Source organism: Kryptolebias marmoratus, linkage group LG15 (genome assembly GCF_001649575.2).
Source record: "Kryptolebias marmoratus isolate JLee-2015 linkage group LG15, ASM164957v2, whole genome shotgun sequence".
NCBI classification, from domain to species: domain Eukaryota; kingdom Metazoa; phylum Chordata; class Actinopteri; order Cyprinodontiformes; family Rivulidae; genus Kryptolebias; species Kryptolebias marmoratus.
Window position 1 is genome coordinate 8,525,147 of NC_051444.1, and position 22,324 is coordinate 8,547,470.

Genomic DNA, 22,324 nt, shown 5'->3' on the forward strand with positions numbered 1-22,324 from the left:
GGGGTCTTTGGGCTGCACTTCGTCTGGCCCCTCACCTAGGACCTGTCTGCCTTGGGTGACCCTACTAGGGGCATGAAGCCCCTGACAGCATAGCTCCTAGGATCATTGGGACACTCAAACCCCTCCACCACGATAAGGTGGCAGCCCAGGGAGAGGACCACAGCTTATTGTAAATGCAATTTATTATTTGCAGCGAAAAGAGTTGTTAAGGGAGGTGTGTAATAAACAAATACCTGATTAATAATGGCTCCTTTTCTTAATTCTAAACCCACATAAATCATCTACCAAGCATATTATGAGGATGAACAGAAATGTAATTTGTGCACCGTTTTGTCTCCATGTTTCTTTTAGCACATGATGATCACTTCCTCTGCACATGTACGTTGTTTAAAAAACTTGTTTCATCTGCACCACTGTTGTCATCAGGTCACCTAACTAACACCAGGTCCTTATTATTCTGTAATAAAAAGTAATCACTTTACAAATGTTTGTTAGGAAATAAGGTAAACATTTCAGCTGTTACGAAGATACCATTTCTAAACTTTAAAATACATTATGTCAGTGATGCAAACAAATATACTTCCATGTAAACGCTTTAATAAAGACTGGCTACATGACCCTGATCAATCACATTAGTTATTTTTAAAGCTGAGGCTCCCAAAATGTATCTGTCCAGCATTCGTTTGAAGCAGACACACAATCCAAACCAAGAGAACAAACTTCAATAGTTCGACTTCATTTTTATTTCACTTTTTATTCGCTTGATCATTTTCTCCAACCCAAAGACAAGAATACACAGCATAAATTGAAAATATTCCATTTAATAGTTTACAACTTCTCATCTTTAATGATCATTTCATATTTTCAGTCTGACATTCACACACTCCTTGAAGCCACGGAACTGAGAAACAGTTCAATGTGTCAAAGCTGACCAGAAAATAAAATAAAAATAATTGAACTTCATGCCTTCCCCCTCCCAAAAAGATAAAAAGCCCCCCTTGACACCGCTTTGTTTTCAGTCAGGACAGGTCTTGAAGGGGGAAAGGGGTTCCAGATTATGTTACGATAGATGTTTTTTATTTTCTTTGATTGAACGGGGAAAATAAACATGGTGGTTTTTGCGCTTCCAAGCCCTTTACACAGCAACTTCATCCCAACAAAAAAACAAAAATCAAATGTCCAGGTCATCCAAATTATGGATTTGTACTTTCTTTGCCCTTAAAAAAAAAAAAAAAAAAAACAGTAACAAAGTTGTGAGCACTTCCTGAACGACTTTGAACTGTAAGTTAGTACTGACCCATAAAATGGGGCGTGACAAATTTTGTTTAAACTTCTCTTGCATTTGCAAAAAAGGTTTTACATCAAGAGTAGAAATGGCCTTATTTACAGTTCTTCACATGCAGCTCAGAAGCTGAAAGTTGAAATCGCAGCCAAAAATCATGTCCTATGTAGATAAAAGACAGGTTGCACGTCACGCTCTCTCAAAGGTGATTATCTTCTGATACACAAACACACACACACACCTGACCACACATCTGATGGGCCTTCCCGCCCCATCATCGCTCATCGTCCTTCTGTTATAGTGTTCAAAGCACTTATGTTGGTCTCACTTCCATTTGTACAATTTAAACAGCTTCTCTGAAAGAACTGATCCGATGTGAATAACAAGTGTACATACAGATTGAATAGGACAATACAAACCACACAGAAAACATTCAGTAATAGATGTATGAAGCTTCCTTTCTCATCCTGCCAGCCTTCCATTTTGCACAGCTCCCCCTTGTGAGCGTCAACTGGTAGCACACGCTTTCCCCGGTTTGTTTTGATAAAGGAAAAGTCAATTAAATAAAACTAGAAATGCCTCAAAAAGAAAAGAAAAATAGTCTTAATCATGTCTGGTCATGATTTACAGCCTTGCATTGTTGAATTTTAAAGACTGAGTGCTCATCTCAACTTGAGTGTTTCAGTATCCCCTTTTGATTTGGATCTTCACAAAGTTTTGCCATGAAGGTTTAAAAACCTGCTGCTCATTATGACGAACAAACTAAAACACTATGACCTCTTAGGGTGGCATCAATAGTGTCCTTGCTTAGATGGAAGATGGTATGCGGCAGAAAAAAAAAAACGGTTAACACACACACACAAAAGAAAGAAAAAATAAAAATCAAAGGGGCATCACTTCACAGAACAACTTGTAGGTTGAAGAGAACATCAAGACTGCATGTTAAGGCCAATCTGGAGCAAAACGCTGCTCCTCTTCGAGAAAGAATGGAAACGTGAGGTCTGAGGGGCAGGGAAGCAATCGTGTTGCCGTGCAGCACTGTGCTCACGCTTCTCAGTAGTACAGTGCATCATTCAAACATGTAAGATAGAATAAACTCTGATTTCAGCATCCACCACGTTTGCCTTCTGACTCACTTTGTAAAAGATTATGCATCCAATCACTTAGATTGACGTATGAGAAATATTAAATCAAATTGCATCCTTTTAAGATTATTTTTGTACATATATGCATACAATTATACTTTTTAGCTAATCTTTTATGTGGATTTTATTTAATCTGATCAGTGTTTGTTTTACAACTATATACAATGTACAGGCAGCAGATCATATATCCTTTACAATTAATGAGTGATGACACAGGGAGGTCTTATCAGACCGATGCCAACTAAATCTATTTAGACAATATACATTGTGAGTAATTGAAAGTTTGTTTTTTGTTTTTTTTTCTAGAAAATGGTATCTAAAAAAAGGATGAAAGATAGTACAATAGACAAAATCGTAAAAGCCCTCAATATGTACAGAAACAAAGCCAATATAGCATTTTTCAAAAACAGGAAAGAAAAAAAAAATTAATCAAATTAAAGTTTTCTCCATATACACATATCATAGCTCAAAAATATTCCCAAAGCTAATAATATCTCTGATTTGGTCACAGAAGTTAAAAGATGGTGAAGCATAATGAGAAGAACATTAATAACGAGATGTTAAAACTCCTGCTAGTCTCTCATGCAGATGCTTCATTTCACTGCAATGTGTGACTAAACACAACAGTCAATTCACTGCCACTAAAAATGAACAGAAAGATCAAATATAGTGAGGTATTAAAAGGTTACTACCCTTGATGACAGCACGGCCAAAAATGTGATTTGGAGAAGACGAGAGAAACAGTTTCAGTACTTCGTCAAATAACCCAGACTCAAAATTCTGTTCTGTTGAAGAATATATTTTGGGAAAGACGGAGGATTATAGTGATATTAAAAATAACTGGAAACTTTGAAGCCAGATTATGAAAGTTGTTGTCTCTTAGCTGCCATTATCTTTGAATTTTTCCATTTTTAGAATCTTACCAGTCGACTTTTATTGTTTTTTTCTTTTAATTTTTATTTGACAAACTGTAAAGAAATATTCCGAATGGTTCAATTATAATTTATACATTTTTCTGAGCATCCATATAGATCAGTATTAATGGTACACTGGTTTAACTCGTTACAAACAGAAGTGAAAAGTAAATGAAGCGACATACCAGTTCAAATCCATCAAGACCCGTTCCCTCAGACCGAGGGCACCACCGTCACACAATCATACTTACGAAGCTCATACAGAACACAATAGTTCTGGGGCTTTTATCTAGCCAAGTCAGAAAGGCACATCACTTTGATATCAGGCATAAATTAAAGTCAAATTAGTGCAGAAATAAAACAAACTTCCACAAAAATAGTGCCACTAAGATGAGCGTCACCAAGAGAAAAGGGAATATGGACAAAAAGAATTAGGACATTAAGGGGGAAAGCATTCAGTGCATGTAACTACATTCATAACAAGCTTCATTTACATGTGTGTGCACGGTGACCAAGTTAAAGCAGATTAAACAAATCAGAAAATTTATTTGCAGGCTAGACTGATGACACAGATGCAAGGAAAAGTTTAAAATGCAGATCTCCAACAGAAACGCAATCGATTTGTTTTCAGATCGGTTCAAGAGCTGTATTCTATTCATTCAAATGAATGAAACTTTTTAAACTTTTTATACAATTAGATGTTGAATTTACTATACAGATCTACAGGCTGTCGCTTTTCTACAGATGAGATGATAAATGAGGAGAAATCTGAGCATGTTTTCCAAAACTGGCCACGAGAGATCAAAGTGGGCATGTTCTGCTTGTTATCATTGTCGACCTCCTACAGAAACATGAAATTAAGTGGGCTTTTAGCAGAACCAGAAAATCCTCTTTGACCTCAGGTCCAGGTGTGACTGTGACCACAGCAAAGCTCCAACATGCTTTAATCAAATTAATGTAATTCAAAATGAATACAACTCTAAGAAGTTATATCACCGACTATGCTAAAGACAAAAGAACAAGGTTAGCCCACAAGTTTGTGACCGCGCTAAAAAGACCGTTCAAAGCTTTTTTCCGGGTGCCATCGAAGGATAGGTGGTTTGTACAAAAAAAAAAAAACAAACATCTGAAAGCAAAGCCAATCAAAAATATGAAGGGGAGCATTAAAAAAGGTTCCTGCAGTGCCCATAGGGGGCAACACTTTCTCCACAGTAAATCCAGAGGTAAAGTGTGCCACAGTGAGTTGTGTATATGTGTCCTTCTGTGTGTTGTAATGGTGCTGGGAAGAGGGAGTGCATGAAAAATACAACTTACCAAGTAAAGAAAATATTGAAACCAATTAAGAGAGGAAAAAGTTCATTGATATGTTTTCCCAATTACTCTTGTAATGTCAACAGGGTCTTAAGTAACATCTTTATTATTCTCCTGATGCTTCCCGTTCGACTGGAGGGTAGCCGTCTGCAGTGACTTCACAGGGGAGTCCATTGGAAGAAAGGTGGGAGGTGAAAGGAAAAAAATCGTTTTCATAGTTCCCTTGGTGGGGCTTTTAAGAGCAACAGGAACAGACCATCACTGCCACGACTGTGGGGGGAAGTTATTAACCTCAGCCAGGTCTTGCACAGCTGAGCCTCTGTGGGTGTAGGTCAGTTTGATCCTCATTCGTAGTTGTTGCTGAAATTTTGTGAGGATGATGGGAGTTTATAACACAGGAAATTTCACACAGGTTTTAAATGTGTGCAAATTGTTCTTCAAACAAACAACAACAACAACAAAAGCCTTATTTAAAAGTACATTTTAGGAGAACTCACCTTCTGTGGGTTGAGGACTCTGATGACTTGCGTGACCGTTCCCTGGTTGAGTGCTGGGACAACATTACTGCTAGGGGAGAGGAGCTGCAGCTGGAATGTCTAATAAATACAGAGAAAAACGTGTTAGATGAAAATATAATGAAACTGGGTAATTTCCACTGACAGATGTTGAGTAGAAATGACTTGGTCACACTTTTCAAACGTATCTGAAAAAAATAAATTGATGATGCACACAAGAACTGTGATTCAAGCAGTCTTTTCATGGTTTCTTTTGGTGTAGCAGCCACATCATTATGAAAAACACATTCAGGACATTTTTTTTTTCATTTTAGAATACAAAAAAATGACCAAAATGCTGCTCCAATGTAGTAATTTTAATGTTGTAGGCTGTAAAACAAAATGACTCAAAAGCTGCTGCCACTTGGTGGAAGAAGGTACATATGGCCATCAATCATAATACCCGGGTTCCTTTCAACATTTGTGGGGGAGATAGTCGAAGAGGCAATTTGTCTGGTGACACCGTGATGAATGGGCTGATTGGCTGGGTTGACAAATTGATCAGTCTTAGTTTAAGGTGGCATTTTTTCTACCCATCTGGATATGTCAAACAGACAAGCTAGGATTCCAGTAAACATGGCAGCATCTTGTGGCAATTATAGCTGGGTGACATTGGCACAGCAGAGATACGACAAGCTGTGTGAGCTGATGACCAGCTCCAAGGAGATGGAGGAGACTGCAAAGGAAAGGGGTCCTGGAACTAAAACTGGGGGGAATGCCTGTTGAGAGGCAAAGGGTCAATGATGTTTACTCTGCCAGCACATCTTCAAAGAACACCCAGTCGAGCACAACACAAATCTGGACTGTTTTCTTCATAAGATTCCCATCTCAGAGAGTAAAAAAAGATGTTTATCATATCCAAGCTTTCTAAGAACATGCTGAGTGACTGAGCATTTACTTCATGATTAATCTACATTTTCAGATTTCCATACACACAAGCGACTTCAACTTAAACATCCAAACTGTGCAACATTGACCTGAGACAACATGAACTGCTGCTGTAAATATTAAAGTGACAAATAAGTCTGCTTACCTTTGGTACTGCAGCCTGGAAAACAAAGTCAGTCATGTCTGTCTCTGTTGAGTTGGATGCATGAATAGTGATGACTGCAATGTTTGGGTTGGGGTTGGCTCTCTCAAACGTGAAGTCTATTTTCAGACCATTCTTGTTGTATGCAGTTATAGGAGGAATACCTAAGCAGACATTTTAGAGTGAGAAATGATCACACAATTAAATATAAATATATATATATGGAGATATGATAAGTAAAGACTAATTTATTCCTCATTACATGAAGGTTTCCTCACAAACTGAAGTAATTTGTTTGTGTATAGCTTCCAGGAGCAGCACCCTCTCACCTGCAGCTGCAATATCATTAAACAGAGGTTGTGAAGACAGGCCATCCAACAGGAAAGAGGGTTGAGAAGTGGGCACTGAAGGGGCAGGAGTAGGTGTTGGACCTCCTGGGAGGGGGGGGGGGAAGTTTCATACCAGGGTTTAAGTGGACATGGACACACAAACACAAAACTGTTTTTCTATGTCTTTTATTCTGAGTTTTAGATCGTTTCTGAAAAATGCTGCTTGAATTTACCAACTTTTTTATTGTTCTTGAAACTTGAAACAAATTCAAAACAAGTCAAACAAGTTCCATAGTGCTGATATTTGATGCACAATGTAAACCAAACATTTACGACAAATATTCACATTTTTACTTTTCATACTAAAGCCAGGCAGTAAACTGACACAAACACAAATGGGACATTACATTTACAACAAACAAAGAATCACTGTTTGTTTTTAAATGAGTAAAATGATGCTTCATGATAAACATCCTACCACTTAGTGAGAGGTCACCCAGGAGATCAAGCAGCTCTCCTCCAGCAGAGGCGGGTTTTGTGGGCACTGTAGTCTGGATTACTGACACCATATCATTACCACCCAGCAAGTCTAATAAATCAGTAGCCTATGAAGCAAAAACATTTGGATGGTTAAAAAAAGAAAACTTTAATATTGTCAGACATTTCCACAACTAAATCCTTAAAGAAGTGTCTTATGTATTCTGTTTTTTTTCACCTGGTTTGTTGGTTGGGTGACAGGCGGTGGATGTTTTGGTTCCACAACAGAGGGCTCAGTCTCCCCATTTGTCTGTACAATTTCTGTAGGGCCATTACTAGCAGTTTTCTCCATAATGGGCATCCGCTCAAGAAGAGCTGACCTATTATCAAGAACAAGAAAGAATGGATCAAACTCCAAAACTCCAACTGGCTTCCAGAAACTACTGACTAAATACTTTATTATTGTGAGGTGGGTGATAGTTATTTCCTTAATAAAAGTAGTGAATTTCACCTCATGTGGTCGTATTTCTTGAAAAGTGCATTGTACTCGACGGCTCTCTGCTGAAGCTCCACATCAATGCTGCTGCCATAAATCGAAACCACCTTCTTGATTCGGCTAAAAGAATACAAAAGAAAAAAGTTACAATACTTAGAGGGCATAATTATGGATCATTAACAATACTAATAATGAAACATGAATTATAAGACTTTTTTTTAATTTCTGAAATAACTACAAGCAGTTGTCAGAACTGTCTTTCTTCAGACTCAGTGAAAAATTATTTATTTCTAATTTATAATGAGCTTATTGTTAATGCAAGGTAAATAAGGTGCCAACTATTGAAGACAAAAATTCTGTCTAGTAAACTAATGGTATATTTAAAAAATTAGTGTTTTCTTTTCATAACAAATGATGAATCAAACAGTTTGAATTTTGAAAATGACAAACGCTATACTTTCATCAACGAGTGGCTGAGACACATTGTTTCCTGCAGAGCTGTTGTCATAAAAGCTCTCCACAGTAAAAAGAAAATATTTTACTGTGGGGGGAAAAAAAGTCAACTAGACGTGTGAAATTTGAGTTATTTTGACAATCTAACACGTCCAATATTAAATATCTTGTTTTAGGTAAAACTGTTCTTTTATGTTATGACCATAATATTATTAAAGATAAACAGTTTAAGCCGTCTCAAGGACTTATGTTTCCTTAAAAGGAAACGTAAGGACAAGTTTAAATATCAAGCACTCACTTTACGCTGCTGAAGCGAGTCGACAGCTTCATGATAGCAGTAAGAGCATAACCCCGAGTCACAGGTGTGGACAGATTTGACACCAGAAGCCCTTCCAACACGTCCAGAACTTCATCTTCAGTCACCTTTATTTAAAAAAAGGAAGACAAGAAGAAAAGAAACCGTAAGAGGAGAGTGACCTGGTGCTGTCTGAACATTTGTGTGATCCTCAGTTTAGCTATGTGTGTGTGTGTGTGTGTGTATGAGTGATGTACCTGGATGGGCTCTTCCTCCTCACACTGCCCTGACACAAGCAGGTCTCCATACTCTCCTATGCACCATGATGCAACCTGCACAAGAGGTTGCTAGAGAATGGAGAGAAAACACAACTAAGCTTCACTCTTTGATGTTTAATCAAGTTTATGACTGTAAACTTCGGAGTTGAAGGTGTCCTAAATCTAATCCCATGCTGAAGCAGAAATCCTCTGACCTGTGAAATGTCGTCCAGCAATGCTTTGTAAAGTCTCTGTACTGTGTAGGCATGCATCTCCACGCTGTTTGTGATGAGCTGGATAAGGTTGGGAACAGAGTCGTCTCGCACATAGCTTCCTGCCTACAAGAACAGAGACGCAAATGAAAACTTCGAACAAACATTAAGTTGCAGATTTGAACGCTCTGTTGCAAGGTAATGCTTGTATTCATAAGATGAATAAAGGCACTGAAGTGCATGTGTGGTATACATACTGTTGTCAGTACTCTCATAATAGTGTCTATGTGCCATCTTTTTGAAGGAGCATATCTGTAAAAACAAAATAAAAAAATACACTGATTAGTCAAAAAAGAATTTAAATTATGAAGTTAGCTAACCCACTTTACAGAGAGGAGACAAATGCTGTCAGAATAAAAAGGCATCACCAAGGTCATTCAGACGATGGATCACTCAATTTATCATCATACAGCTTTTCATTTGCAGCCTAGAAAATATCACAAACTCATCCTGATGGGTGATAATAGCATGTTGTTATGGTGACAGTATTCTGAACATCCTAATAATCAAAGAATGTCTTTTTGAAACCCTACAAAGAAGATGGTTGAAGGTAGAATGTATGGGCATACTTCTCAGCAGCTAGAAAGACTCCTGATGCACAATCTGCTTTGAATTCTGGGTCACAGGAGTCCAGGAAGTAGAGAAGCTCTTTCATCATGCCTCTGATGTTGTTGCCATTCACGAGGGCAAAGCTCAGCTCCATTGCACGTCTACACAGCAAAGAAGAAAAACAATGTAAATGCAAAAAAGGGTCAGAAATACTAAGGCTAAATAAAAAGACCTAAAAATAAAATCCCAGAAATGTGAGCAGCGAAAGTAACCTCTTGATGGACACGTCCAGGTCTTTTAAACAATCCACGATGGTGCTCCGATGCCTCTGCACTGCATTGTGATCTGTTTGTACCGTCTTTAGTAGAGATGTCAATGCCACATATCTGAAAAAAAGTCCAAGTATAATCAGTGATTATTAACATTTTAAATAACTTCATGCTCACAAAGCAAAATACAGTAAGCGAATTGATTACCTTATGTTTTTGTCATTGTTAAGAAGGAAGCGACCTAGTATGTTAATGGCCAAAACCTGAGGGGGGGAAAAGAGATTTAAACAGAGTAAAAAGAGCAAAAAGCTTTTAATCAAGTTACTCTTCAAATCAACTCACCCTCAGTCCACTTTCAGACTTGATGTCCATTATAGTCAGGACAGTTTCGTACAAGATTGCATTGCCTACATTTTTACTCGTCTCTGTGTTCGTGGCCACCTGTAGTACACACATTTATCAGTTACACTGACTCAATGACCATTTAAATCAAAGTAATGATGTAGCTGAATTATTCTAACCTGTGCAAGGATGTCGTTCATTGCTTCACTGGAGTCGTCATCATTCTTGCCTAAAATTCGCAGTAGTCTCAATATCCGCACCTAATGAGTAAACATCATTCATCAGTAATGGCTTCTTGTCTTTTTCAGCTTATTAAAAAATTTAATTATACCAGTTTGTTTATCTGAATGCTGTAATTATTCATACACTTTAATGTCAGTAACCTGTTTATTAAAACTGGCTGATAAAAGGAGCTCAATGTATTTTTCTTGGCTATTTCAAAAATAATGAAACACAAAGGAGTTTCCACGTCGTGGCTTAGTTGCTTAAAGCTAAATACAACAGAACTAAATAAATCAAATCTAGACTTGAGAGACTTACCTGCAGAAAAGGGTCACTTATGCCTGACACATCATGCTCAGGAGAGTACCCAGACATGATTAGGTTCTTCAGGATTCTCACCAACTGTGGAACCAGCTACAAAAAGACCAACAACAAAAAAGAAAACAAGAAGTTTCAGTGGATCATAAACTCTTCATGTTCCATATTTATAATGTTTTCAATTAACAATAAGTTTAAACGTTAATTTTTAAATCCAAGTGGCAGTGATCCAAGGGTGGGAAGTGAAAAGAGATTGTTTTATTAAGGTAATTCTAGTAAAACAATTATGTGTCTGAATAATTTGTTTTGTAAGGAAATTAAAGTGTTGATTGTACAAAAACACTGGGTTAGAACAACTGACTGACAGAAAAAAAACAAACTCAAATTACATTTCTGTCACATCAGTATGAAGTATATACAGATGTCTCTCTGTTCTTTATAAAAACATCATCACAGGTACCCTACAGTAATGCATTTGGAAAGCAATGTGCCATCTTGTCCTGTATTAAATTATATGAAAGCTTTCCTTTCTGGGCCCCAGGGCAGTGATAGATTTAGGATGCATTTAGTCTAACTGCTGTTTACAGCCTCTCTGTTAAACAAAACTTGTCCCACACAGCAACAATGTGGGAGATTCGAAAACTGTACTAAATTCTTCTTGGATTGTGGTTATTAGAGGCTGAATCCTGTCATTTATTGTAAAATTAAGGGGGATTAAACTGGCATAAACAAAAACAAGCAACCTCAAAATGTCAGAGTAATGCGTTTAAAATTCAAAAATTTCCTATACTTTTTTAAAATTCTTTTTTGTTAATGTGACACCCCACCGCTATGTCTGCTAAAATAACCTGTTTCCAGACCAAAATGCCCCCCTCTATGATTAAACAGGCTCAATGCAGCTATAACAAGCTCCTGTCTTGCAGTGATGACGTGTTAAAGAAAATCTTCTGCTCCTACTGACACCTGTGGCTATCATGTGAGAACACACCCACCAGACTAGTTTTAAGAAAGGCAGTGACCAAACAGATTGCATGTTAGGCAAATAATGACATTCAAAACAATAGTGAGATATGTATCTGACGAATGGGTCAAAAACTGTTTGATAATAGTCAAAACACTGACATAATAATGATCACCGTACAAGATAATTAAAGTAAAATTCTAAATCAAAACAACATGACATTACTTAAAACAAATCTGGTTACATTTGAGGTGACTGTGAGGAGTGATTACTATTAACAGCATGCACCAGCTATGAGATCAGAATGTCCTCTTACCTTCTCATTCTAACACAATGCAGGAATTGTAACAAAGACAAATGACAGAAAAAATATGAAGTAGATGTTAGGGAGGGGAAACTGGAAGTCATTCACTTTCAGAGAGCTTAAAATAATGTTCAGATTATGAGCATGAAACGTGCTGCTTCTGCCTTAGTTTTGTTAACACCTAGAGAGAGAGAGGTACAGTTGAGATACAAGGGAAAAGACAGAGGAAGGAGATCAAGGAAATATTTTGAATGTCGAGGAAACCTGTACTGCAATCCAAACAGTTTAACATGTTTGCCCATCTTAGTCATAACAAAATAAGATGTATAACCAAAGGAGAATGAAATGTGACATGAGCTTCAGACAAATGCATAAGTACAATAATGTTAAACTGAAGACAATCTCTTTGTACCTTTCTGAAGTGGGCCAGCATATCAGGACTTCTTTCACACATCTCAGTGAGGAGAACAACAGATGTATGAAGAACACCTTGGGGAAAATAAGTAAAAGGTTATTTTATTAATATGAATGTAACTGCAAGGGTTATTTTGCATTCTGCACCACTCAGTCAGCAATATTTGTGTTTGCAGAGCTGCGCCGCTATGTTCCAACTAAACAGCTTTTTGTAAGATGGTACCCATTATTGTCACTACTTATAGGCCTTCTTCATGGCAACCATTTCAGCCTGACAGCATAATGAAAGCACAGATGTATTCATGAGGGCTGCATTCCAGGGGAAGTTCTGCTCCTGCGCATGTTCTACAGAACAATGAGCGCACACAGCAGCAGAAGTGGAATGCAGCCTTTGGTAATACACCTGTGCGTTACCGACTCTTTCAAGGTAAAATGTCCGCCGAGACGGAGGCCTATTACAAGTTGCTTGTGCTTTTCAGAGTTTTAATTAAATTCAGTGGTTGTAACTGTGAAAGTCTCTTTTCTAGTGTTGCCCACGAAGCACACAATATAAACAAGAAGAAAAAAATCATTTCTGGTTTCACAAGAATTACTGAACTCAGAGCATTTATAAAGTGCTTTCTAAATAGCAGTAAAATGTTATTAAAACAGGACAATAACAAATATTTTGCAGCATCCAGATGTCTAGACAGATGCCACATATTAGCACAGATCTGACCGACTACAGAAGCCATTAAATGAATGAATCACACAATCAGATTTCAAGATTTATCATAAAGAATAATCCTGTCCTCGTGACCTGATCACAGTATTAGATTAAAAGCTCTGATTTGAGGGACATCAGTAGACAGCTCTGCTGAGAGCACGCAGTAATTATTAGAGCTAAAATAATCGGGAAAATGAAATTAGCTTTACTACAAAAAATGGTTTTAGAGAAAAGCTCAATTTGACGCTTCATTTAACCTAGACAAGCATATGCTGCTCAGTGGTCACCATGTTTCACAAGAGCGACTATCAGTGTTGCACAATGTGCTCGAGTCATGTTGTGTTAAGCAAGCTAGATTTGTTGACTTAATAAAAAAAGATAAAATTAGTATGTCATAAAATAAAAAAATAAAATTTTTAGAGCCACTTTACCTTAAATCAAGTTAAAAAACAACAAACTGTACAGCATGTCTAATGTAAAACCAAATTAGACGACCACAACAAGACAACATTAATGATTCAGCATCTCAGCAAAAAGCACCAAGTTTATGCATCCGGTCCAGAACGAGGAACCAGCAGGAGGTAACATTTTGTGTTAAAATTTTACATAAATCTGCATGACTGTCAGAGAAGATGGGCTCTAGTCTCTATGCGTAATGGATAGTTAATAAAGATGGTTTTATTTGACTGCAGTAAATAGTGTTTAAAACAAAAATTGCCTTAGGCATTAAATAAATATTTAATGCCTAAGATACTCTATCTGAAGAGTCTAATAAATATAAAACAGAGGAAAGTTCTTTTAAGCTATTTCTGACAATGCTTGACATGTATGCTAGTTTTATAGCCATATCACATCCTATTTTTATTTATTTGTAGTGTAAAAGGCAGGAAACCTAATTATGATTTACAAAAAAAGTATTTCTTAAACTTAGTATCACTGCAGTGCCGCCAAAAATGTTAAGAACATCATCTTAGCAAGATGATCTCGATCGGCAGGTACATAAACCCTGAGTGTGTGACAGGCTCGTTAGCTCCAATCTCCTCTGCAAAGGATGCTACAAAAAGAGCAGGAGCTACCCAGCTGTTTGTAACAAAGCACAGTGAGTGGCAGGAAATAAGATGAAGCCTGCATTTGTGCAGAACAACCAGATTTCCCCCTCAAACCAGCAAGTGCATCTGGACAAACTGTTCCCACTTACCGTGGTTCTTCTCACTCAGCAGGTTTTTTGTGGCTGGAAGGAACATTTCCATGAGTTCTGGGACCTTCCTGATGACATGAACTGCGCACAACGCTGCCTGTCGACAGACATTTCAGTAAAACATGACACTATGCTGAAAACATCTGAATTTAGGTTTTTAACTGCAACTGCTTAACCCATCTTGCATATCCGGTAATCCCAAATACAAAAAGACATCTCAAATATTCAGCTTATGACAACAGTGCAGCTTACTTTTTTCCTTAAGTACGAGTTGGATGTTTTGAGCAGCTTTTCTACTTCCCCTGCCAGGTCACGACACATTTCTGAGGATCCCATGCAGCCTAAAGTGCACAAAGCCAGGCCTTGGACGTATTGTGTGCTGTGATTCAAATCGCTGGTGTGCAGGAAAAAAAATAGAAAATCAAAGTCAAAGCCATGGAAACGCAGTACTACACAAACAAGAAACAACCCTAAATGCTAAAACAGAGGCCCAAATGAGGATTGAGGTTATTGTGACAATTATGGTTTGTCCATTAAATGAAAAACAAAAGGTTATGAACACATTTCAGTAATAGATGAGATACATTTAGATGTTATGCCTAGATTGTCTCTCATTTAGCACAACTGAGTACCATCTGAATAGCTGACAACTCATCATATTGGACTAGTTTGACCTTCACTTACTTTTTAATGCAATTTGTCATTAATAGATGAACATCCTGTCTCTCGTCCAACAGCAGCATAGCTCCCAAATAACCTATTCGTTTGTCAGTGAACTTCTGAGATGCAATCAGCTTCAGACATTCCAACTAAAAAAAAAGGAAAACGAAGAAGAATTGTGTCATAAACTCTGTAAAATGTCATGAAAGGAAATGTGAATGCTGTCCTCTCAAACAGACCTGGCCAAAGTGTGCAGGGTAGCCCAACATGTGCATATAAAGTAGCTTTGCCACATTTCTGCAACGGTACGTATTGTCTTCCTCTCTGAAGGACGAGCGGATAGCAGCGCACTCTTTCTGGATCATCTCCCGCTCCTCTGCCTGGGTCCGTGCTGTCCGGATGGTCCGGATCAGCTCCCGCAGTCTGATCGGAGCTGGCATTGTCTGAAAAACAGGAGAGAGAGAGATAAAAATGAATACCTGAAAGACTAGAACATATCAAACAGAAGTTACTGTTTCAGTAAAAGTAGCAAAAAGGCAGAGGGGAAACAAACTTTAATTTATTTTTTTTCTTCTTTTTTAAACACAGCAACACTACACATCACTTAAACGACCTGAAGTATTTCAGCTCAATGAATAAATCTATGGAGCAAAAACATGTGGCTCTAGATTTAGGTTTTAGAACAGAGAAAACGGTAAATCCTTTATTTTGGGGGATAAGTAGATTTCTCTCAAAAGAAAAGGTTTGCTGTGCACATGCAAACAAACACGGTATTTATATTTCTAGACTCCACTCAGTTGAGGGGTTTTGTGTCTGTATTTGTTTTGAAAGAAACACACCTACACAGTGGCATCATAAAGCTTTTAACTTTGAAAGGCAAACCAATTTCATCAAGTACTGCCTTCTTTACCAGAATTAAAGAGCAGAGGTAAATGAGAACAGCAAGAGAAATTCAATTCCCTAAACAGAGAGCGCACAAGAAACTTAAATATTCATGAGCTCTACATGCTTAGCTGTGAAAACATGTTTTCATGTGTTTATTTGTGAACACTGTACCAAGTCTCAACTACTGACTTAAACAAAAAAAAACAGACTGCAACAAATTATTTTTTTTATTCTCTTGGCACAAAGTTCAAAGACACTGATAATTACAACAGCAGCCATCTCAGTTTGATTAATAGGCTTCCAGCATCTGTAAAGTCGTTAGAGCAGATCTAACAACTTCACAGACTATCGTTTCAAAAAAATGATACCGAGCATCAATTTCCAGACACCCTTCGATGCCTCCTTCCAGTTTCAACAAGTAAAATGGATGAAGCAGCAGCAGCAGCAGAATTTGAGCTGGAGAAAGTCAAAGACACGCCGCTATAGTTGCGATACAAAGCAATAAATCAGAGAAATAACTCTTACTTAGGGGGCTTTTTGCTGCCATTACATTTTAGAGCATAAAAATAACATGTTCGTGCTTTTGGTATCTCCATATAATTCCACAGGAAGGTGCTTTGTTGCAGGATTTTAAATACAGAGCCAGTGTAGCGTTTTGTCTCCCTAATTCAACACAAGATCAACAACAAAGATGCAAAAATGAAGCAGAAGTGGAGGAACAGGAGCTTTCTGTCTCTTATTTCTTGCAGTTGTCTTTTAATATTGCCAGTTGTGGTTTGAACGCAGATCAATGTCATGCACAGGCCGGCACAATGTCTCCAACTTTGTTTATGAACATTGTTAAACCTTTTAATATCACTCCCTGGTGTTTATATAGATTCGGCTTAAAACAACATCCTGTTTACAAGTACGGTAAAATAGTTGGACTCTAAAAACACCTATTGTTTAAAATTCTGTTTGTGCTTATAAACTGAACTGATACCAAGACATGTTTTTTTTGTAGTAAAAGGGAAAAAAAAACAACTCTGATCTGCGTAAACAACCTGTCTCCCTGTGCTGCAGTTATCAGAATATTGTGAGGTTCCAACACATCCTGGAGGAGACGTTTAAAGTGACAAAACGCTGTGGCTGTTTGTGGAAGCGTTCTAATTGGGAAAGATCTAACAGAGCCTTTGTAGGTGTTTTATGGAACCAGTTAGGAACATCTCTGTCGCCACCCTCTGGCTTCGCTTTGGTTGAAAAGGGGCAACTGTCACAAACGGTAAGTTTACAAGATTATTAGCTCTTTGTTTATTTTGCCATCGAGTTTTTATTCCCTCTGCTTTACTTTTATCATGTTAACACTTTCAAAGACTTTTCCAGTTGATGGTTTTCTGGTTCCTGCAGGTAGCACAATGCAATTCTGCTTTATAACGTCAAAAACAGAATCACCTTTTGGCTTTGTTAAGCTGTTGGATGGATATTAATTTCTTTTATAGGTAAAATGTTACTGATTTTATTCTCACTAAAGCCTCGCTGTGAGATTTAAGAATCTTAAAACATTACGGGCCGTTTATCATCAGGGTTTTGGTGAAAACTCCACTGTGTCCTGACGACACATTCGACTCTTTAAGTTATTAACTGTCCAAACAAGATCAAAATCTCCCCAACATTTGATCAAATCAAAGGACTGGTTTTAATAATACACCAGTTTAGTAAGGAAAATAAAAAGCCAGACAGAGAGGAGGATAAAAAAATATTTTGTTGAATAAGGTGGTGGGTTGTGCAGAAACTAAGAACTCCCTTTGATTAGAGAGGAATAAAAAAGGTGGACAGCGAGGCCACACTTTAATAAACTGTCTGTCCGACCACCAGCTGAACGGACCCACTGTTCGGCTCCATGAATCCTGTCTCTTGCTGTGCTTTTAATCAGCATCAAAAGGTAATTCCAGCCAGTGATGAGAGCTGATGTACGCATTGTTCCGTATTTTAGCAGAACAAAAGTGTATTCTGCAACAATCAAAATCCAACAAATTCATTTATTGCTGCCGTTTCTTAGTCTTGTTTATCTCTAGAAAAATAAAATAGATATTAAGCTTAAGAGACTAAAACACAGACAGATGACGGGCTATGAGCAGAGCGTTCATTCATTTAGTTCGCTTGTACTCCTCTTTGATACAAACATACACATCTGTAATCTCAAAGTCATGTGTTTAAAAGCGTTTGTAATATTTATACTTACAACAACAGATTAATATGGTCACCACAAACAAGAACAGCTCCAAGAAGCTGTGTCAAAATAGCTATGTGGGGGAGGCTCACACCATATGCTAAAAAAAAAAAAAAAACAGAAGAAAAAGTCTTATTCGAGAGGATCTCTGAATAATCCATGCCCTGAGTTTTAATTTCTCCTAACGCAGGCAGACCAAGATGGTGTACACGCAACCATGACAAATAACTTCTCTATGGCTTTATTTTGCATATTTTGTAAAATGTTTATCCCAAACACTTCCTCTTGGCATATTTTAAGCCTTGATTAGATTCTTATACTTGACAAACAGCAAAAGCATCAAAAAGCAGCCAAGCTCCTATTTACCACAGAGGAGTTCTATTAACGTCAACTTTCTAAATCCAATAAAAAAACATGACAACAGAATGACTCACAGATGTACTGACAGATAAACTACAAATATTACAAGGAAGCTCTATATTGGCTGATTTATAGAGCTAACAGTGAAATACATGATTTATAATTTTTATTTTCTAATTTTCTCTGCCCTATTCTATTAAACACATTGCTTTGTGTTGCAGTATTGACTACATTTTTGTAATCACCTGTACGACAAAACCAAAAATTGATAATAGTCAAATATAAGAATAATTATGAGCACCAATAGCAGCACTCATAATGAACCAGTACCTTACATGACACAATGAATGCTCCCTGTGTTTTCACGAGTTTTTGTCCAGTTCAGCTTTTAGTTGGTTGTTAATTATTAGCAAAACTCAAAGTCAGGGTTTGCATTTTTCCCTTTTCTTTTCTACAAATATATATTAAACTTTGATCTTTTCAAGCAATTATTAGTCAACAGGAATAGGGTGCCACATCAGGTCTGGGACTGAGTAGTACTTGTCAACTATTCATTTAAATGGATCAAGATGCTCTGTTTAGGGGCTAAATGTTCTTGCTAGGTGGAATGCAAAACATAAGGCTTAAACAGATAAACTGACATTATTCATCTGTAAACACAAAATTGCGCAAATTCATTACTTACTAACAGACTGTGTTCAAACACAATGCTGGTGTGATATAAACCAGAGTCCACTGTATGCACAATCAGATCATTAGGTGCTATTTTCAGCCTACAATGGGGAGTTTTTGTGAGTCTGCATCAGAAATTCATTTAATCAATTAAACAGTGGCGAGACCTGAGTGAAGACTGCTTCAATCAGTCTTGTCCTTATCATCACAGAATCACTTGAGCTGTCCACGACCAGTATTTTTAATCAAACTAACAGAAATTTCATTTATCCACTGACTGATCAGAGCTTTTTTTTAAGTCTATGCTGATCTTCAAATATCAGAGCAGCCAATTTCCAATATATAAAGCCTCATTTTTTGTAATATATATCATTTTAATATTCATACGCATCACAGTCTGTTTTTAAATAAGGAAAAACAACAGAACTGGAAAAACTGTCAGTCGCAGAAAGAACGTGGCTCAGAACGTTCTTAGCACCCTCCCAAATCTGCCCTGAAGCAAGTTGTATTTTTGTTGACAAGTCTGTAGACAGATACTGTTACAAACTAAATGGACAAAAAGCACACCGGCTTTGAAAGGAAACCCTGAATGCAGAAAGGCCATTAATAAGAGTGTCGTGTCGAGCGCACATCAACGGACGTCTCAAAAGCGCCCCTGCCAGAACAGTGTCCTCGGGCGTGACCGATGCCTAGAACATTTTAAAATATTTAAAATCAGCCTTAAAATGTCAGTCAACCCAACAACCTCTAACATCCTTCTCTATTTTCAAATATTTTGAATGTCGAAGTTCCTTTTGCAACTAGGTTTGATAGCACAAACTTCTTCGTGGAGAGCTCTGAGGGCCGAGCGCTCGGAGCGACGCTCACGGAGGCACAATTCCCCAAGCGTTGGATTGTTCAGTAGGAAACGTGAGCTGGGTTTAGACCGTCGACAGACAGGTTACTTTTAACTTTCTATGGGTGTGTTGTTGCAACAGCAATCTTTATTTCTGACTTCTGATAGTTCTGATGAGCGTTAGGAGAGATCATATTTCTCTAATTTTAGCTTCTCTCTCCATTGGCTCCCTGTCAAATTCAGAATCAAATTTAAAATCTTACTCCTAACATATGAAACTCTTAGGAACCGAGCTCCATCTTATATTAAAGATCTTATTGTTCCTAACAGAGCACTTCGCTCTCAGACTGCAGGTTTACTCGTGGTTCCTGGAGTTTCTAAAGGTGGAAGAGGAGGCAGAGCTTTAAGTTCTTAGGCTCTTCCAGTTTCTGTCCGTGAGGCGGACACTGTCTACTTTAAGACTAGGATTAAGACTTTCCTGTTTGATAAATCCAACTAGGGTTGGTTTGGGTTTCCTGAGCTCTCCCTTAGCTGGACTGCTGGAGGACAAACTGACCACATTTCTTTACTCTGCTGCTGTCTTTCCCCTCTCTACTCTCTAAGTTTGAATTTATAATTATTTCTCTTAAAAACCTGTTTTCCTTTGTTTTTCCTCCCATAGAAACCCCACCTGGACCAGACATTCTGCATCTCTTTCCTGTCTTCTCTAACTCCAGCAGGTCGAGGCAGATGGCCGCCCATGAGTCTGGTTCTGGTTCTGCTGGAGGTTTCTTCCTGTACAAAGGAAGTCATTCCTTTTTTTTTTTTTTTGCTGCTCAGGATGGAGGATTGGGACAAAGTGAAGATTTGAAGCAATCTCCTGGCTTCCTTAGACAGATAACTTTTACTAAAAAGTATTTTATAATGTATGATAATGTCTTGTTGTGAATTAGTGCTATATAAATAAAGTGAGTTGAATAGATTTACGAATTTAGTGACAAAACCCAACAAAAAAAAAGGATCACCAAGGATTTTTTTTAACTGAATGACAGGAAACTAAAAACTTGGAAGAAGCAGCTGGTCAGATTTTCTGCCAAATGCTGTAGCAAGCAATAACCTAAAACAAAAAGTGGTACAAAATGTACAAGCCAAAAAAAAAAGTGTGTACTGCAACAACCACCCTGGGGTCTGTTAAATGATTGTGACAGCTCTGGATTCACCTGAACCCTGGAAAGTGTGTCAATAAACAACTGAGTCACCAAAAAAAGTGACAGATCCAAAGAAATGTCACACTGGTTGGCTCACTTCCTACTTACAGCTGACTTCTTTTATGTTAAACCTACCTGTTCCAGATGCAACAAGTGACACCAACATGACAAACGCACACTGTTAAAATCGTGTCTGTCAGTGCAACCATTTTGTTTAAAAACACAAAACTTTAGAAAAAAACAACTCCACGCCTTCAGCGCGTTTTAGGAAAGTACGTTCCTGGAAATCTAAGCTTTAGCTTAGAACTAAAAAGTTTACAATTGAACAATGAATGAAAGTTTTGTCCCCAAACACGCCCTGAAACGTCATATGACTGAACTACAGAGGTAAAGCACACCTATCAAAACTAAGCTAAACGTGCTAACCTTAGTGGAAACTAGGAACTTTAAAGGACAAGATATCTGTGAGGTACTGTAGCGTGACAATAGCTGACCAAATTCATTTAAATTAGGGTTTATATTATCAGGATTCTTACAAAACTCTCTAAAAAGGGGGCATTAACCTGAGTCTAATCACCGACTGATCAGGATATGATGCAGTTTAGGCCTCCTTGAAGCACTTGGATTATCAAGCTAGCGAGCAACCCTCATAGCGTTAGCTAACTGGAACACTGTGGAAACCCCCGAGAGACTTAGCCGCCTATACTCACTTCTAAAATAAAATCTATCAACTACAAAACTGCCGTGACAAGTTGTCACGAAGCGTGTGAGTTAGCGGGCAGCCCCACCGCTGCACTGATACAAACCTAGCCTGAGCTAACTTAGCTGCTGACAGGCACAACCCCGGTGCACTGAGGGCTGCCACTTCCTATGCAGCGCTAACACTCAAGAGTTCACATCGCAGATACAAGCGAACCACAAACAAATATGTACAGGCAAAGCCTTTTCCCCCACATTCGTGACGACGCGTTACTCCTTCCGTGTACTTACGAGCCGTAATGATGCCAGAAAAGAACTGGAATCGTCTCTATTAGCAATGAAGGGAGGAACACACTAGACATGCAAAATGGTGGCTACTCCAGCCTCAGCACATCTACCGCAGGCGGAGGATTACACTGACAGAGGTTGGGGAAGGAAGCAGTATGGAAAGCCGATTTACCATATAATAGTTAGACAGGCTCTTCAAAAAAAGAAGCCTTATTTTTCCCAGTTAAAATGATCATTTTTCAGTTCTATTCGTTTCATCATTATAAATATGTTAACATATATAATGCCATATATTGTATTTCCATTTATGTGGATTGGGCTATCAGCTCCAGTCTTCTGCAAGTATCTAGAATGAACACTGGATATCTGAAATTTGGATTCTTACAAGAAGAATTGAGCTCTACAATCCCTTTTTGTTACCAGTTTTGGGT

At 37.9% G+C, this 22,324-nt stretch overlaps 1 protein-coding gene across 2 annotated transcripts; it reads right to left on the minus strand.

Moving 5' to 3' along the window:
• Positions 1 to 734: 734 nt before the first annotated feature.
• On the minus strand, positions 735 to 22,033 carry ap1g1 (adaptor related protein complex 1 subunit gamma 1). Of its 2 annotated transcripts, XM_017404194.3 has the most exons (24): positions 21,897 to 22,033; positions 14,998 to 15,201; positions 14,783 to 14,907; positions 14,351 to 14,492; positions 14,099 to 14,195; positions 12,193 to 12,269; positions 11,793 to 11,801; positions 10,516 to 10,611; positions 10,155 to 10,235; positions 9,976 to 10,074; positions 9,841 to 9,896; positions 9,637 to 9,750; positions 9,385 to 9,525; positions 9,013 to 9,067; positions 8,759 to 8,881; positions 8,544 to 8,633; positions 8,290 to 8,414; positions 7,554 to 7,658; positions 7,281 to 7,422; positions 7,044 to 7,170; positions 6,566 to 6,670; positions 6,240 to 6,400; positions 5,150 to 5,248; positions 735 to 5,012 (listed from the first exon to the last, which is right to left on the minus strand). In XM_017404194.3, the coding sequence occupies exons 2-24, from the start codon at positions 15,196 to 15,198 to the stop codon at positions 4,911 to 4,913; spliced, it is 2,472 nt and encodes an 823-aa protein (XP_017259683.1). In that variant the 5' UTR covers positions 15,199 to 15,201; positions 21,897 to 22,033; the 3' UTR covers positions 735 to 4,910. The 2 variants fall into 2 exon arrangements, with proteins under 2 accessions (XP_017259683.1, XP_017259690.1); XM_017404201.3 differs by lacking the exon at positions 11,793 to 11,801.
• Positions 22,034 to 22,324: the final 291 nt, after the last annotated feature.

Bases quoted from the DNA above. Each gene is read 5' to 3' on its own strand.
- ap1g1 (XM_017404194.3), bottom strand. From the start codon at position 15,198: ATGCCAGCTCCGATCAGACTGCGGGAGCTGATCCGGACCATCCGGACA. The intron at 9,068-9,384 runs GTATGCCCATAC...TTGTTTTTACAG, and splicing joins GTCTTTCTAGCTGCTGAGAA to ATATGCTCCTTCAAAAAGAT. The intron at 6,401-6,565 runs GTGAGAGGGTGC...ATGTCTGCTTAG, and splicing joins TAATGATATTGCAGCTGCAG to GTATTCCTCCTATAACTGCA.